The sequence below is a fragment of the Phocoena phocoena genome, chromosome 12 (genome assembly GCF_963924675.1).
Source record: "Phocoena phocoena chromosome 12, mPhoPho1.1, whole genome shotgun sequence".
NCBI lineage: Eukaryota > Metazoa > Chordata > Mammalia > Artiodactyla > Phocoenidae > Phocoena > Phocoena phocoena.
In genome coordinates, this window is record NC_089230.1 from 48485733 (window position 1) to 48505082 (window position 19350).

The 19350-nt window shown below is 37.4% G+C and overlaps 1 protein-coding gene across 2 annotated transcripts in view; it reads left to right on the forward strand.

Moving 5' to 3' along the window:
- CDK19 (cyclin dependent kinase 19) overlaps nt 1-19350 on the forward strand; it is a 177091-nt gene that overhangs the window by 111439 nt on the left and 46302 nt on the right. For both annotated transcript variants that reach the window (XM_065888713.1, XM_065888714.1), the window contains exon 3: nt 18183-18293. In XM_065888713.1, the coding sequence (XP_065744785.1) occupies nt 18183-18293 (111 nt within the window). The remainder of the gene's footprint in view (nt 1-18182; nt 18294-19350) is intronic.

The following is a 19350-nucleotide window of genomic DNA, read 5'->3' on the forward strand; positions in this document are numbered from 1 at the left end:
TCCCTCCGTTCATAACCAAGTGGTTTCTCCTCACCATTAACTATCAAGGGCAGCCTAGCTTTTGTTGTAATCTGGATTTGTTTCCACCTTCCACCTTGGTTCAAAAAGTATTTATTGAGGGGCTTCCCTGGTGGCGCAGTGGTTGAGAGTCTGCCTGCCGATGCAGGGGACACGGGTTCGTGCCCTGGTCCGGGAAGATCCCACATGCTGCGGAGCGGCTAGGCCCGTGAGCCATGGCCGCTGAGCCTGCGCGTCTGGAGCCTGTGCTCCGCAATGGGAGAGGTCACAACAGTGAGAGGCCCACGTACCAGGGAAAAAAAAAAAAAAAAGTATTTATTGAGTGCCCACCACATGACTTGCCTTGTTCTCCTTGAAGTAAATAACGATGAGTAAGACAAGCATGGTATCTATCCTCATGGAATTTATAGTTTCAGCGGAGAAAACTATTCTTTTTAAGCTTCCTCCATACCTCCGACACAGGTTGACAAATCCAATAGACACTTCTGTCAACATTTGAAATCATTATCTGTTCTCCCTTCTGAGAGGAAGGAAATTCTTCATGGATTTTATAGCAGTACATTTTTCTCTCCTCAGAGGAGGAGACTTCTACTTCTTGAGCACATATTCTGAGTCTTTGTGTGATCCTCTTTCTCTTAAATGCCTCTTTTTTAGTCCCTTAAATGTGTGTGTGTGTTTTTGCCTCAAAAGAGCTCTCTGCTAATTGACCTTCTCATGAAAACACTTCCTGGGCAACTTCATCTCTGTGCTAATGACTCCCCAGTTTTTTTGCCTCCAATTGAGTGCTGTCTGCTGAGTTCCAGATCCATATCCAAGACCACCATCCTTATGCCCCATGGACATCTCAAACTCATTAGGTCTGGTTCTAAAGTCAACATTTCTCTCCACCTCAAAGCTGTAATGCTTTTTCTGAAATTTGTAACATTATCTATTCACTTGCTTATAGCATCCTAGATCATTTGCCATCAGCCTATCAGTTACTAAATCCTACTGATTCTGTCCTGCCCTCTTTTTATCCATCTTTCTATCCTTATTGCTGTTACCCATGTCAGTTACTATCCTCCCTCCCTCTCTCGTTTAGACCTATTGGCCTCATCACTTCCAACATTAGCCTTGGCCTATGCTCCCACACTCCTGGGGCATATATAAATTATCTAAATTTATTTAGTCATGGAACCTATGCCTTGAACAACTTTTGACTTCTAGGTTATATGAGAACTTAAAAATATAACTAAAAGGATTTACTGATACTGACTATACTCATATATGGAATTACCATAGAGTTTACCAAGTAGTTAATATAGGTATATATCTATATATAAAAACATTAGGATATGTATAAAAATATAAATAATTCAAGAGGCCATTTGTTAAATTCCAAATGAGTGGTACATATAATTGCCATAGGGGTTTTGAAGGGCCTGAGATCGTTAATAGTAAAGTCCTTAATGAATGGAAAGGAACAAAGGAAGTAGACAGCTGGCAAGGCTAGTGAAGGATCGGGAGTGGATAAACGGGAGCAAAAGATAATGTAAGGTAAGTCATAAAGATACATGAAACGGAAGTTAGTAAAATTAAAAAACAAGCTTTCTGTGGATGCTCTGGGTGCCTAAAATACATGGTGTGGTTGCCATGTTAGTGAAAACAAAATCTTTTTTTTAAATTTAATTTTTATTTTATATTGGAGTATACTTGATTTCCAATGTTGTGTTAGTTTCAGGTGTACAGCAGAGTGATTCAGTTATACATATACATTATATCCATTCTTTTTCAGATTCTTTTCCCATATAGGTTATTACAGAGTATTGAATAGAGTTCCCCATGCTATACAGTAGGTCCTTATTGATCATCTATTTTATAGGTAATAGTGTTTATATGTTAATCCCAAACTCCTAATTTATCCTCCCCCCCACCTTTCCCCTTTGGTAACCAAAGTCTTTTGATTTCATTGCCCTGTAGTCCTTTAATTTAGGGACTGGACTATGTTCCTAATCCTGGCTAGTCATTTTGTAGTTATCTGCTCTTATCAAACAGGCAATTAGGCAATAGATTGTGTTTGTAACCAGAACAAACACATCCTTTGACACCAAACAAACAACTTAAAGTACATGCCCTCATGATCTGTTGTACGTGTATCTGAGCTATGTGGTCTTTTGTCAATATTCTAAAATTCTGAGATAGCCTAGCATTTTCAAAAATCTGTTATTTTGGTGATCTCTTTATAAACAATCTTAACTAAACTTTTAATTTCAATCTTGTCAATTCCAGAGATTATTAATATGTATAAGTTACAATGGGGGGGCATTCCAAATATATGTATATAGGTTCATTTCTTAGAAATCATTCAAGTCTTAGCATATGTCATCTGTCTTATTAATACATCTTTTTCCTCTTTTTAGAGTTTTCTCTGTGACTTTTGAAAATTATAATTTTTCTTCATTACCATTTCAACTAGTACTGTTTTTTAAGTTGGCCGTACTAAAAGTAAGAATTGACACATAAAAACTCAGTTTAATATAAAACAATTCTTGGTTTTGAAATGGAAATTATAAGGTTGTTAAGATTTTTCCTGAATGCTCTATTCAAAATACTTTTTAACATAATACCCTGGAGCAGTGGTTTTCAAACTTTTTGACTGTGATCCACTCTTGCTCTGGCGCTCTCTTTTGCTCATAACCTATGATGTGCACTGGTGTTTTCAATTATTTTCTACTCCAGTCCAGTTCAGTGATTTCACTTGGGGAGTCGGGGTGGGAAATGCTGTTTGCAACTCACTAAACTGATTTCATAATCCACTAATGGGTTATAAGTTGCAGTTTGACAATATCTTAGAGTAGATTTTTCTAAAAATTAATTTTTAAGAATTGTAGAACATTATAGGGTAGCAAATCAAAATTATTCATAATTTGTTCCTCTAGGTAACTCCTGTTGACATTTCAGAAATATTAAAGAAAAATATGAGTGATAAGAATATATAAACATAATAAGAATTCAAAAGGTATAGAAAGACTTAAAATGAAAAATTTTACACTTCTACTTTCCTCAACCTAGTCCTCCTGCACAAAAGTAACTACTATAGATGACTTCTTCTGGCCTTACCAATGCTTTTTATGCATATGCTAGCACATGTATATCTTTTAAAAACAGCAAAGGATGCTATACATTCTGTTCCATCTTTATCACTTAATATCACCAAAAATACAGATCTATCTTATTCTTACTGCATTCTTTTTAATGGCTATTTAATATTCTGCTGTAGGGATAGACCTTAATTTATTCAATCAGTTTCCTGTTGATACCACTTAGATATTATTAAGCTTTTAAAAAATTCCCCAGTCTGATAGATGAAAAATATGTCTCCATTGCTTCAATTTGTATTCTTAAATTAAGTGAGATAGCCATATTTTCATATAATTTTTGACTATTTAAATTTATATCTATTTTTTGAAATGTCTATTCGTATTCCCTACCCACTGTTGAAGTGTTTTTCTTTTTTTCTTAATGATTTTTTATAAGCTCTATAAATCAAGCAAATTCCCTCTAATGTCTTACAATTTGGTGATGTTCTCCAAGTTTGTTGTTAGCCTTTGTTTAGAATATATTTTCTGTGAAAGATAGTTTTGTAGTCAAATTAATCCACCTTTTCCCTGTGGATTTTATTTAAAAGGAGCTTTCCCCAGAGTGGATGTTTGTTTCTTTTAAGTTTAAAGAGTGTGATCAGAACTTATATTGGAGAAGAACATTTCAAAGAGGACAGTCTAGTGAGATTTGACATTTTATATGTACATTGCAAACAGCCTTGAGTAGATATTAAATTTCAAAGCTCCAAAATCATTCACAGAAAGCTTACTTTAATGTTGTCCTTTTTGCATATGTGCTCTGATAAACACAAAATTATGGAAAGTTATAGTATTGTGAACTATTTTTTTTTATTTTGTTTTTGGCTGTGTTGGGTCTTCGTTGCAGTGCGTGGGCTTCTCGTGGCGGTGGCTTCTCTTGTTGTGGAGCACGGGCTCCAGGCACGCGGGCTTCAGTAATTCTGGCACACAGGCTTAGCTGCTCCGCGGCATATGGGATCTTCCCGGACCAGTGTCCCCTGCACTGGCAGGCGGATTCCTAACCACTGAGCCACCAGGGAAGCCCTGAACTATTTTAATTATTATGGTGATTTCTAGTTTTTTCCTAAACAATGTTTAACATATTTTCATAAAAACCACATATGTCACATTGTAGTTATTTTAAAAAAATTAAAGTTAACACTCAGTAGAAATAGAATTTATTGATTAAATCTAGTAGATGTTTAAAAGAAAATAATAAAAGAAATAATTTTAAAAGAAAGAAGTAATTTATTTCATTGTGGAAACTCATCCCCCTCTGTGTTTTCTCATAATACGTATAAAGATTTCTTAGCAGAGTAGGAAGGAAGTAGATTTTCTATTTAATGGAAACAATACAGTAGACATTTCCTGGATTATATTTTGGTTAGATCATTTAGTAGCTTTCCTTATTACTACTGTTAAAATTCCTGTGAGGTCTTCAGGAACTACAAATGATTAATTTACTTGAGCCTTGACTTCACTGCATTTATCTTCTCTAGAAGCACAGTGATATGAAATACATTGGATTATTGGTACTGATAATTTAGCCATTAATACTTAATTAAAACCCTTAGCTATAAATTGTAAATGTTAGTACATTTCGTTGTAGCATCTGGGGTGGATTGTCAGACCAGTCATTCTGAAAAGTGGAACATCTAATAATATACATTAGACAAGTTCCTTCAGAAAGCAAAAGCTTTACCCTCTCCCTATACATTCTCAGCCAGTACTGTCTAGGAACTGGGGGGCGTGGGGGGGGGGGAAGAGATGAATTCCAGGGCTACTTGGCTGCCTGTTTTTACTAAAGAAAATGTAAACTGTGCATTTTAGAAATGTATTGGGTTGGCCAAAAAGTCCATTCAGGTTTTTCTGTAACATCTTAATGGAAAACCCGAACGAACTTTTTGGCCAACCAAGTTATAAAGATATGGGTTAGATATAAAACCAGATAGCTTGAGAGTGCACTGAGATAAAAATAAGGTTTATTATGGGCATCTAAGATAAAACTACTACATTATTTTGCTGAATTAATTAATTACCAATTTCAAGTTATTTTTCAGACATTAACTTTTTTGAACATTCTTAATTCTGTTTGTCAGTTTCTTATTGATAATGGCAGTTTTGAAAACAATATTCTCTCAATGTGGGATAAATGTCATCTAACCAATGTGTTCAGAAACCAATTCATGTACCATTGCTTTCATTTTCTTATTCAAGAAAACTTGTTGAGTGCCTACTTTGTGCCAGGTCCTGTGCTATAAGTGGTTTTATAAATATTCATCTGGAAAGAAGAGAGCTATGCTCTATTACATATGATAGAAGTCTGCCATAGCAAATTTAGAATAAAGTAGGGATTTCATTTAATATTTAGTCCTAGAAGATGAGCAATGAAGGAGTTCTTAGATTCAGTATATTCATGACATGATGAGAATATCTGCTAGTACACTTTTCTTGCTGGTTGAGTCTCTGTAATTCTCAGTTCCCTCTTTCCAACAAGCGTACTTCATTAGGAGTACCTTCTCTGACTTTCCAGACTAGGTTATGTTTGCTGTATATGCATATTCTGTATTTTTCTTAATAGCCTCATCATAATTATAGTTTTAAAATTATTTGCTTTATCTGCCTTCTCTTTGGTCTCTATTAGGCCATAAACTCCCTGAGGCTCCCTGTGCCTGAAATTTGCTGGGCACTTAAATATTTATTAATGAATTTTGACTTTTTAAAGTCATTGCTACCTGATGGGTACTTTCCATCATGTTTCTGCCTCATCCCCATGTCCCAGGGCAAGGCTTTACAAGAGACAATAGGTAATGGGTAGAATTCTGTGCAATGGAGACCTTGGGAGCCCATTCATGATGATTGTAAAGGGAGTATCCCAAAGGTGAAGGCCACAACTTATGCCAGTTATGACATTCCCTTTATCGGGGCAAAGCTCACTGGTCCTTAAGTTGGATCTTATCTACCTGCCTCATTTCTGGTTAAAATTTTTTTTTTTTTTGCGGTACGCGGACCTCTCACCGTTGTGGCCTCTCCCGTTGCGGAGACACGCAGGCTCAGTGGCCATGGCTCACGGGCCCAGCCGCTCCGCGGCAGGTGGGATCTTCCCGGACCAGGGCACGAACCCGTATCCCCTGCATCGGTAGGCGGACTCTCAACCACTGTGCCACCAGGGAAGCCCTGATTAAAATCTTTACAGTGCAGTTTTATCTTGAATCTCAGTCTCCCCCCGCCAATAAATTATTTGTAGGAAATATAGATTTAGCCTTTGGAGTGGATGGTTTTGAATGTTTTATTTGGGAGTTTTACCTTTGAAGCCATTTAAGATTTTAGGATGGGAGAATTAACATTATTAGACTCTTCATTTTAGGAAGATATCTTGATGTCAGTGCATGAGATGTAGGCGATATGCATGTCATGTCAATGCGTGAAAAGATAGGCGATAGATCATCACTCATTAATTCAGCCACCATTTGTTAAATACCAACCCTGTGTCAGGCTTGTAGACAATGGAAATATAGAGATGGAAGACATAGTTCCTGCATTCTAGAACCTTACAATCTATTAGGGGAGATAGATAATTAAACTACATTATAATTTTATTTAATTAGTGGCATGTTAAGAGAAATACAGGATGGAAGGAAACACAGGAGAGAGGCACCCACTTGGACTAGGAGTTTCAGGGAAGGCTTTTTAGAGGCAGCGATAAATTAGTCCTTTCTAAAAAGCAAGTAGGCGTTAATCAGGTGAAGAGGGTAGGGAAGATGTTTCCAGGCAGAGACAAGAGCACATGTATAAATACCAGTTAAAGGTTTATTTTAATTTTCAAGGTGAGAATTCATGAGTGATATTTAAAAGGTGGAGTATATAGCACTTCTTCAGTAACTGAACACTGATTGGTTTTAAGGTTTTGAATTTGCCTTGGTGATTGGGACATACTGGTGTGATTGCAAGAATAGTGGACCCACTGTTCTTGGGTGGAGGTGGGCAAGTGATGTTCAGTTTTGGATCTGTGGGTTTTGAGGTACAGTGGGATTTCCATATGGATGTATAGAATGCACAGTTGGAAACTGATGTCAGAGTTTAGGGGTGAGATTAGGGGTAAAGATTGAGGTTTGAGATTCTCAATAGAAGTAGCAGCTAAACCTCGGACACATGGGTAAGGTATCAAAAGAGACTGCAGAATAGAGGAGAAGGAAAAGAGGACTAGAGACAGAAGGGAATAAGAAAATACTTTTTTTCTTTTGAAGGCAGGATCTAAATAAGGAGTTTTAAGTTAGTTTTTTTTTCTCCTCATTTTACTTCAAGGAGAAAAAAGGATAAATGAGGAGGAAATAAACATTTGTTAGGAGTTCATATTTACTGAAACCCCAAAACACTAAAAATATGCCTAAAGTCAAAGATAAATTTAGTTTTGATAATTGTGAAGGTAGGGAAGGTTTACAGCAAGGATCATTGAAGCAAGGAAAGATTTTCTGATTACCCCTCAATGAATCAAAATGCCCCTGAGAATTCCAGATAATTTAGGTTTTACTTTGTAAACTCTTTACTTTGATTTGTATCTGTTTTATTTTTTGTATTTAAAGTTTATATACTCAGAGTGCCATTGAAAAGTAACTACTGTAGCTGACCTCTGGCCTTACCAGTGCTTTTTAAGCATATACCAGCATGTATGTATATCTTTTAAAAATACCAAGGGATGCTATATATTCTGTTCCATCTTTATCACTTAGTACTATATCTTATTAATCATTCCAAACCAAAAATACAGGTCTATCTTATTCTTACTGCATTCTTTTTAATGGCTATATAATATTCTACTGTAGGGATGGACCTTAATTTATTCAACCAGTTTCCTGTATCCAAGAAGTGTATCCAATTTTCTCATATGGAGTATGTTACATAAAAAATTAAATACTCATATTTTAAAAGAACATATATGCTCTTGTAGTCAAGGGGATGTAAACTTATTTCTTACAGACTGCACTTGGTTTCAAATATCTTTCTCAGACCAAGTACGTGTAGTACTTGAAGTCAGAGAAGAGGAAACTAGATTGTTTGTTGCAAATGGAAAGCGAAATAACTTTCCTATAGCTATACTATTATTATAGAATCTACTAGAGGAGTGTTTTAGGCACTTTGGGAAGGAGATGAGATGGCATTTCCCATTGCAGCATCTCTCAAACAAGTATCTCTGACTGCCTGGAGTGCTTAACCTTTCTCACTCATGTACAGCATAAGTAACAGCTATTGTTTGTCAAGAACTTGTAGCATGCCAGGCATTCTACATCTGTTATCTCATTTAGTCCTCACAACGTTCTTGCCAATAGTGGTAGGTATAAGAGTAATAACTATAATTTGTCAAGTATTTAATATTTTCTAAGCATTGTGTTATGTAGTTAATGTATATTTTTTTTAATCCTTACAGAAGCTGTATGTTCGTCAGTAGATATTTTTATTCCTTCATAACGCTTAGAGGGGTTAAGCAACTTGCTTTATGTCATAGAGCTGGGCCAGGGATTAAACTCAGGTCTCTGAATTCTAAAATCTGTACTTTTTGCATTATGCCTGCTACCTCACTATTACTTCTGTCGGGTGGCGACGGGGAACATTGACCTCCTTGAAGCTTCTGACTGGTACCTAAGCAGTGTCACTAGAGTAAAATAAAGCAGAAAATTTAGGGCCGCCTTGAACCAGGGCTGGTTAACTGTTTTTTTTTTTTTTTTTTTTTTTTTTATGCGTTACGCGGGCCTCTCACTGTTGTGGCCTCTCCCGTTGCGGAGGACAGGCTCCGGACGCGCAGGCTCAGCGGCCATGGCTCACGGGCCCAGCCGCTCCGCGGCATGTGGGATCCTCCCAGACCGGGGCACGAACCCGTGTCCCCTGCATCGGCAGGCGGACTCTCAACCACTGCGCCACCAGGGAAGCCCTGGTTAACTGTTTTATAGACCCCTCTTCAGCATATGAGTGCCACCTGCTGGAAGGTTATAATGTATCTACGTGCTTGTAAAGTCCTTGCAAAAAGGTTGTCACAGGTGTGAAAGTGTCAGGTTTCAAAATGTAAGTTTTAAAATTTCAGTTTAGGAATGCTGGGGCATTTTGAAGTTAGATGAATCTCCTATTTGCCATAAAGTACGTTGCCTCATTTATCGTCATTTTTGTTTTGCAGAGAGGGGAGGGTTACACATTAAAAAAAAAAAGATACACTCCATGAGTGCTTTCTAAAATAGTTTTCTTTAAAAAAGAATATTATTTATGGCTGTGTTGGGTCTTCGTTGCTGCGCGCGGGCTTTTCTCTAGTTGCGGCGAGCAGGGGCCACTCTTTGTTACGGTGCACGGGCTTCTCATTGCCGTGGCTTCTCTTGTTGTGGAGCACGGGCTCTAGGCGCGCGGGCTTCAGTAGTTGTGGCACATGGGCTCTAGAGCGCAGGCTCAGTCATTGTGGCACATGGGCTTAGTTGCTCCGCGGCATGTGAGATCTTCCTGGACGAGGGATCCAACCTGTTGTCGCCTGCATTGGCAGGCGGATTCTTAACCACTGTGCCCCCAGGGAAGTCTCTAAAATAAAGTTTTCTAAAAATAAAGATCAATGGTCAAATGAATCATACCATTACTTATAACAGATCAAATAAGAATAAAAAATTGGATTTACTTTGAGATAAGTGAGTTATTGAAGTATAAGAGGACCCTTTCCAATGAGATACCCTGAAAAGGAAAAATCTAGAAGCCCTGGGGGCATCAGAGACTTGGAGAACAGAAAGTACGGATGAAAGAGGAAGAAAGATGTGTGGATAAAAATACAAATGGATTCTGTAAATGTTAATTTAGCACAAGGCTCAATGGAGTCAGGATCCTAAACAGTGCTTTAGAGAAAAAAGTTTAGGATTATAGCTTTAGATTGTTTTATGTTTAGGATAGTGAAGAGTAGACACTTTAAATAGTCACTTAGATGCCCTGGAAGGGGGATCAGATAAAAGTCTTGGCATGCCCACTGCACATTCTTCATTAGGCTCCTTTTGGATCACGTTAGTACTCTGTAAGTGTCTGGCACAGGGGATGTTATCACTTAGTGTGGGATTTTCACAGGAAAATCATGCTGTACTTAACTGCTCTTTATGTGATTAAAGCATATTTGTAGTTGCATGATGTCATGTTGAACAAGTATTTGTGTGACAAGAGATTAAACTCCGTTGGTAAAATCTGATTTTGCCAAGAATTCAGGAAAGTACAAGCATGATCATCTCCTTTCTTTTATCCCTTCTCAGATCAACTGTGTAAGAAGCTTAGCTAGCATGATAGTATTGATATCTTAGCGGGTAGATTTCTGGAGAGAAAGAGCTATCTTTTCTGTGTGTGTGTGTGCGCGTGTGCTCACGTGTATGTGTACATTATAAGAGTAACGCTCATTTAGAAAACTTGTAAAGTAGAAAAATAGGAAGAAAGAAAAATCACACATAATCCCACTACCCAGAGATAACTATGTTGACGTTTTGGTATATTTCCTGGTTTATAAACATATTTTATATTTTGCAGCCTTTATTTATTTTAATTTATTTTTTAACAAGAGAAAAGCATACAAATTTTATTTGATGTTAAGTTTTGTGTGACACAGGGGCTTTCCTAGAAAAGAAATGAAGATGCCAAGAAATGGGTAGGCCTGAGACCTGATGTCATTTTTAACAAAGAGCAATAAATTTCAGAGACATTACAAGACAAAGGAAAGGGTTTTTAGACTTCTAGGGGCTGCAAACTGTGGGAAGGTAAATGTATAGGGGAAACCAATGGAAGATAAGAGCTGTCTTAGCAGGCTTGTTTGTGCTGGTCCAAGGCAATGCTGACTTTATGTCTTCTTCATGGTCATAAAACTTCCCTGGGAGAGGGGATTTATGGCAGTCCTCAATTCTTAGAGTTTCTACTTTTAGTCAGATAAGGGAAGCTGCAGGAAGGCTCCTTTCTGCATCTGTTGAATGTCAAATGCCTTCAGCTCAAAATCATTCTTATGCCAAAGTGTCATATTTTGGAGTGGCATATTCTGAGCCCCTTCACCCTCCTCCAAAATAAAAGATGAAATTTAAATCTGATGAAGGCAAATAAATGGGAAATTCTGTACCAGTGTTCTTGGCTAGGGAAAAAAACACATTTTTTCCCTTTCTCTGATTTTTAAAAATTGAAGTATAATTGACCTACAATACTCTCTTTGTTCCAGGTGCACAACATAGTAATTCGATATTTCTGTACATTACAAAACGATCACCACACAGCCTTTTATTATAGCATTAAAGCAAAAGTCTTTTCTCACGTATTTAAAAACTTCTGGCATATATATTTGAGACTGTGATACGTGGATATACCATAATTATCAGTTTTCTGACTATTGGCTGGCCATTTGTGTTGTTTACTGTTTTTGCTCATTTGTTTCTTCAGTAAATAGCAGTAGAGAAATTTACTTTTTTGTTTGTTTCAGTAAATAGAGACAGAATACACTTTCATGTGGCGTTTGTCTAGGGCCTAGCGTATTTATTTTTGCTAGCATTGAAAGTAAACAGTGATTTGATTAATCTGTGCTTTATTAGTTCCTCAGTGTGTCTCCCTTTGTTCTCTGTTCCTATGTATCTTGTTTTTTTTGCGGTACGCGGGCCCCTCACTGTTGTGGCCTCTCCCGTTGCGGAGCACAGGCTCCAGATGCGCAGGCTTAGTGGTCATGGCTCACGGGCCCAGCCGCTCCGCGGCATGTGGGATCTTCCTGCACTGGGGCACGAACTCGTGTCCCCTCCATCGGCAGGCGGACTCTCAACCACTGCGCCACCAGGGAAGCCCCCTATGTATCATTTTCTTCAGGATTTTGTAGCATTTATTGCATTCACAGTCCTTTCAAGGAACACCCTCATAGTACCCCTTAGGGGCTCTTTCGGTTCTGTACCAGGTTAAATATCTCACCCTGAGCTATTAAGAGCTATGTTTCTGCTCTTTACATCAAGCCAGCACTCATACTTTTGCTAGAGTGGGTGCTAGTTGAGAGAAAAATTCCTTTTTAAGCCTAAAGTAAATGGAGCTTGTGGAAAGTTAGAGTCCCTAGAAGAACTATTTTAGACACAGTCTATTCAATTTATTAAAAACAAAATCTCTCAAAACGCCTTTTGAAAGGATAGCAACGTTTTATAATATTCCAAGCTATTTACTGGTTGATTTTGTAAGAACCAGGTAAGTTCAGTAGATTTAATTCTTTTGACAAATATTTATTGAGTACTTACTGTGTGCTAGGTACCATTTTAAGCACTGGGGTTATAAAACCAGTGGAAACTTTGCCTTCATGGAGTTTATATGTTAATGGAGAGAAACAGACAATAACATAAAGTAAATTATTGTTAGGAAGATAATGTGGTATATATATTATGTATTACCTAACACCCAGGGGGAATTCTGATGCAGTAACCAAACCTATTATTATTTCTTTTATAATAAAAGTATTAGCATTCACACTCAATGGACTAAATAAAGACTATAGCCACTTCATGTTAGTGCAAATGAGATACTTCTATAAAATGAGTATTAAAGGGGAGTTTTCAAAATAGGTAAAATTATGACTGTGATCCAGATGTAAAATGAACACATTTTAAAGATTTTATTTAACTTATTAAATGAAGGAACCAAGTAGATGTTATAACCCATTCAAAGAAGAATTCATAGGACAAACACATTTATAGATCAGGAATATTGAAATGATGTGCAAATTAAGGCAAAACTAGCATCTCCCACAATGGGAGAGGGAAGTCAACGAACATCTACTGGACAGGACAGAATTTGCGTGTAGATAGACATGACTTATTCTGCATCATTGTCAGTTATCTATAATGTACAGAGTTGTAAAATAGCTTCCATAGAATCAGAATCAGATAACCTGAAATGATGTGCCTTTGACAATGCATTTTTCCACTGAAGTGTAAATTTTTTCTCTTACCTGAGTTACTAGAAAGCTTTTGGTTTTCTGAGCTCTCTAGAATTATAGATAAGGGATATAGAACTATAGTATATTTGATAGTGATAGTACTTTGCAGAAAAATAAAGATGCAGAGGGGTGGTTATCATTTTAAATAGAAGGACTGTAGAAGACTTGAGGAGGTGATATTGAGGATTGAGCTAAAGTAGATGAGATTTTTTTTGCCTGAGTAACTGGAATGATGGAGTTGCTTCTAACTGAGATTGGGGAAGAGCAGTTGGAGAAGAGGGCAGGGGAGGTGGAGATCACAACCTCAGTATCGGCTTTTAGCCATTCAAGTAGAGATGTTGAGGCAGTTATATATACATGCGTAGCTGCACTTCAGGGAATCTGTGTGGGCTAGAAATAAACATTTGGGAGTTAATATGTACAGGTGACATTTAAAGCCTCCAAACTGGATGAGATCACTTCTACATGCCACACATTGTGCTAGTCCCTGTAGAGATATATTTAAAATTGTGTTTGTCCTCAAAAAGCCTATGGTCTGCTAGAGGAGGTGGATGTAAACAGTTAATACTGTATAAAAGTATACTAATACAAATACATATCAAGTATACTAAGATAAATACATATCAAGTCTACTAATATAAATACATATCAAGTACAGATGATTCAGGGAAGTCAAATCTGAGTCATCCTAAACTCCATCACCCCCAAAGTCACTCATTCAGTGGCCCGACCATGAGACATGCACAGAAGAAAGTCACAGCGTGGTACCTTGTATATCAGCTGACTTCTCCACTAACCCACCGTACCCAGCATGTTTCTAGTAATATTGGAGAACCTCGCTGGTGACACTTCTGCATGGCTTACAAGCCTCCTTATTATTTGCCCTTTGCCTTATCTCTTGCTTTACTTCCTCAGTTCTGTCCCTAGTGACAGAGATGATCGATTTCTTTTTGTTTAATTGAAGTATAGCTGATGTACAATATTATATGTTACAGGCGTATTAGTCTTTCACAGTTTTAAAGGTTATTCTCTATTTATAGTTATTATAAAATATTGGCTGTATTCCCTGTGTTGTACAATATGTCTTTGTAGCTTATGTTATGCATAATAGTTTGTACCTCTTAATCCCCTATCCCTATATTGCCCCTCCCACTTCTCTCCACTGGTGACCATTAGTTTGTTCTCTATATCTGTGAGTCTGCTTCTTTTTCGTTGTGGTCACTAGTTTGTTGTATTTTTTAGATTCCACATGTAAGTGTATTCCACATGCAAGACAGTATTTGTCTTTCTCTGTCTGACCTATTTTACTTAGCATAATACCCTCCAGGTCCATCCATGTTGCTGCAAATGGCAAAATTTCCTTCTTTTTTTATGGCTGCAACTCTGTAGTTTTTAAACACCACTCTGGCTATAGAGTGAAAAATGAATTAGGAGAGGGAATGAAACAGACATAGTTTGCTATTTATTAGCCTCAGCCTGCCTTCACATTGATATTTAGTGACTTATAAAGACTTGAAGGGTTGGAATTCCCTGGTGGTCCAGTGGTCAGTACTCTGCACTTCCACTGCAGGGGGCACGGGTTTGATTCCTGGTTGGGGAACTAAGATCCCACATGCCGTGTGGTGTGGCCGAAAAACAAAAAGACCTGTAGGGTAGAAAAGGCATAGTAGGTATGCAGAAATGGAAAGTGTATGTTGCTATATAATGCAATTTGGGGGATAAGGGGAAATTTTCTAGTAAATGCATGCAGTTGCAAACTTTACCCTCTTCCCTCCTATATGTCATATTAAAAGGTAACCTGAATGAATGGCAATTCCTCAAAAAAATCAAACATAGAATTACTATAGGGTCCAGCAATTCTACTTCTGAGTATATAAAAGAATTGAAAGCAAGGACTCAAACAGATATTTGTACATCAGTCTTCAAGGCAGCATTATTCATAATAGCCAAAAGGTAGAATCAACCCAAATGTCCATAGGATGATGGGAGGGATGAATAAATAAGCAAATGTGGTGTGTACATACGATGAAATATTACTTAGCCTTAAAAAGGAAGGAAATCCTGATACATGCTACAACATGGATGAATCTTGAAGACATGTTAAGTGAAAAAAGCCAGACACAAAAGAACAAATGTTGAACAGATCCATTTATATGAGGTACCTGGAATAGTTAAATTCATAGAGACAGAAAATAGAATAGCAGATACCAGGGGCTGGGAATGGGAGATGCATACTGGCACAGAGTTTCAGTTTGTGAAAACATTCTGGAGAAAGGGTACAGTGGTGGTTCTTACACAACAATATGAATGTACTTAATGCCACTGAACTGCATACTTAAAAATAGTTAAAATGGTAAATTTTATGTTATATATATTTTACCACAAAAAAAATGACCTGGGAATACCATGGAGCTGTAAGAAAGAACAGAAGGATTTCTATAAACTAATATTGTACTGGTAATGAGAGATTTACAGGATAAAGTTAAAAATAAATAGGTGCTATCTTTTGTGTAAATATTCATATTTGCTTTTATTTGCGTAAACAAACACTGGAAAGATTAACAAGTAACTAATAAAAGTTGTTACTTCTAGGAGGCAAGAGGGCCTGTGGTCACTGGAGGCAGGAGTGATAATGAGACATCTCAATGTATCTCCTTTTATGTACTTTTGATTTTTGAACTATATAGATGTATAACCTATTCAAAATAATGTTCAAATATAAGACTTAAGGGCTTCCCTGGTGGCACAGTGGTTGAGAGTCCGCCTGCCGATGCAGGGGACACGGGTTCGTGCCTCGGTCTGGGAAGATCCCACATGCCATGGAGCGGCTGGGTCCGTGAGCCACGGCCGCTGAGCCTGCGTGTCCGGAGCCTGTGCTCAGCAACGGGAGAGGCCACAACAGTGAGAGGCCTGCGTACCGCAAAAAAAAAACAAACAGAAAAAACAAAACAAAAAAACAGGACTTAAGGTAGATTCATTGTAGAGTGATCAGTAATTTGTAGTCACAAAAACCATAATTTTTTTAGAGGTATTGATTAAATATTGCTACATGTGACATGCCCTCTCCCAGACAAGTGGGGTCCAGGGTTCAGGAGTCTGTGCCAGTGTTTGGTGTTTCAAGAGCCTGGTTTAGATGCAGAAGTGAGTTTCACCTTTCCTTCCCCTGCAAGCAGGAAAGAGAACATATATTCTGGGTAGACACTTAATAAAATCAAATTCTCTAAGTTCATCAATAGCAAGGTTGACCATGGCAAGTGGGGTCATCATTAAACACATTATTTGACTGAGTCTAGGAGCCTAAAGCATTCAATAAGCAGGAAACTGTCTGAATATAGCTCTGCATTAATCTAAAATGCCGCTTTTTCTGATTCCATCATTAATTAGGAACATATGATGTGTAACATTTGCATCTGAAGCCAGAAGCAGGACTGCTTAAGATTTCTTAGGCCATGGGAGCAGAGACAGTAACTGATAGCTGAGCACCCACCTAATTCTGCACCCCCCAACTCTACCCCTCAGCAAGGGAGTAGGACTGTTGTATCTTCTCTGGTCATTTTTCTTCCAGCTCCTTCTTTCCCACCTACATCCAACAGGAAATACAGGTAGAATCCTGAGGCAGGCTGTGAGAAGTAAAGACCTGCTAGGGGCAGCTCAGCCCATCCTACTTTTATTTCTTGGCTGTGTTCCAGGGCATATGGTTTGGAGGGAGAACCCAGGGAGTCACATCTGGGAATCATGCCCAAGTTATAGCTGGTAGAGCACTTTCCAGCAAGGTTGTCAAGGTGTAGGTGAAGAGAAAGAGCTGAGTGACAGAGGCAAAATGAGAGAATTGAGAAATCTGTCATTGAAAGTAGTGAAGAAATACACAACTGGGAAGTGGCCTATAAAAGTTGCAGAGGTGGAGTTCAGATGACTTTGACATGGTTCTAACACAAGCATTCAAGGTATGCGCTACTCATTTAAAGTTATTCAGATGGCTAAGTGATTTATTTCTCTCTGCCTCGTTGATCTATTTGTATGTCTGTCTTCCCTACCACATTGTAGGAATTGAAGACAAGGACTTTAGCTGAACTGGAAAAAGCATGGACTTTGGAATCAGGCAGATCTATTTAAATCCAAACCTCTTCTCTTTCTAATGTTGAACTTTGCTCAAGTTATTTTTATTACACTGAACCTCAGCTTCTGTGTGCATCATAGTGTTGCTAGGAGGATTAAGTGTGAGAAAAACAATTTATAAACTCTCCCTTTTTGTATCTTCCACAGAGCTTTACATTTAAAAGGCATTTGAAATATTTATCAAACTGAGTACGTTTCTACCTATTAAGTCTGAACCCTGGTTAAGGACAGCATGAGGCAGGCATATTTATAAGGCTTTCACCTTGAGCAGCTAACGTTATTATTGCTAAATATTTTATCAAGCAACTGCCTGTTATGTGCCAAGTACTAAGTTTTCACTTGCTGATCTGGTCTATCTTTCCTTCTTATTATCAGAATCCAGCTTGAAGCTTTCTGCTTTGTGTAGGCCTATTCTTTTCCCTATTTACAGGACCTCTTCTCCACACCAGTTTTTATCAGTGGGTTTGAGAGTCATTGCCTTATGCTCATTACTCTTCTAAAAAACCTCAGTCTCATGCTCTAGGCATGGATAAGTTAGGGACTGTTAAATATCTTTCCTTCTTTTGTCTAATATTTATTGAGCACTTACTGTGCTGGAGTGGATACAAACAGTATTTCTGCTTCCCAGGAAGTTTTTCCTCTAGTTAAAAAAAAAAATACGCACATGTAAAATATATTTAATTAATTAGCAATAGGATATTACTTTTGCTTTTACTATTTTACATTTCACCATGTAAAAAGATCCCATTTTAAAAACACACACATACACATAGAAAAAGGATTGGAAAGAAATGCACCAAGATGTTAACAAAGCTTATCTCTGAGTAGCGGTATTTGGGTGTGCATGTGTGTGTGTGTGTTTAATGTTGCTTATCTGGATTGTCTAAATTTTCAAAGATTTCATTTTGAAGTTATGGGAGTTAAGGCAAAACTAGCATGTCAGTATGCATCATCCCCCCCTCCCCTTGCTAACAGGATAGTGACCCCTCTCTTCCTCTTGCATTCAGCTTTTGCGAGAATTGAAGCACCCTAATGTGATCGCCCTGCAGAAGGTGTTCCTTTCTCACAGTGACAGGAAGGTGTGGCTGCTGTTTGATTATGCCGAGCATGATTTATGGGTAAGTCTAAACTCACCTTATTTTTAGGGTAATTTTATATAGGTATGAAGAAATAAATGTATGTGTTCCATACTGCTAATGCACAGAAAGGAAAACTTGCTCTGTTGACCATAGTTCAAAATAAATATACTAAATGTAAATTTTGATTTAAAAGAATTAGAGCAATAAACATTAGCATCCTATTTTACTGAGAAGATATTTGTAACATTCAGAAATTTCACTTCAAAAAATCTTACTGAGTGGGAAATTGTAATTTTATGCAAGTGATTAATGGCAGTTTACTAGTATGTGTAGTGAAAATTGCTTTCTTTTGTGGTCCACACAGTAGTTCAAATTTAACCAGTTATGTACCTGTGAATAGTTTCTCTTTCTAAATTAAGGTCAATCTTGCAGCATTTTGCCATTTAAAATGGACTCCACCAAATGGAAGAATACCTACGGTTTTGCAAATATTAGGGTTGTTTTTATCAATATATAAAAGAAGCCAAAATTTTTAATTCCAAGTGTTTAAAGTTAGGAATCAGGACATTTAAACATTTTATCCCAGGAGTTGCCAAAAGTAAAAAAATTCCAACTTGGCAGTAAGTTCAAATTTTGGATAATTAAATTTTGATTCAATATAGTGTGGTTTGTCATCTATAAAAATTATAAATCTTTTTAGGAATAACTTTAGGAAACTCATAGGTCTTGAAGGAGATTTCAGTTTATGCTTTTATAGCAGATATTGACAACAATCTCCCCTGCCATGGATATTTAGTACCCATTTTGGCATGTTTTGGACAAGGGTGGAGTGGAGATAGAGGTGGATGTGAGGGGTGGGTGCAGGTAGAATTTCTTCCCCTTCATTACAAAGTTTTATAACCCACAATGTAACATGTGTACATAAAAATTTGAATATGATGATCTGGTTGTATTTATTTCAATGGGACTGAATTCTCCTTTTTTCTCTCCCTGCTCCTTTCTAGTAGTGATTTGCTATTTAATATTGACTACTAAGAATATATCCTAATTTCATTATGTGCCAAAGAAGGTGAACTTTCCAATAATTCTAATAATA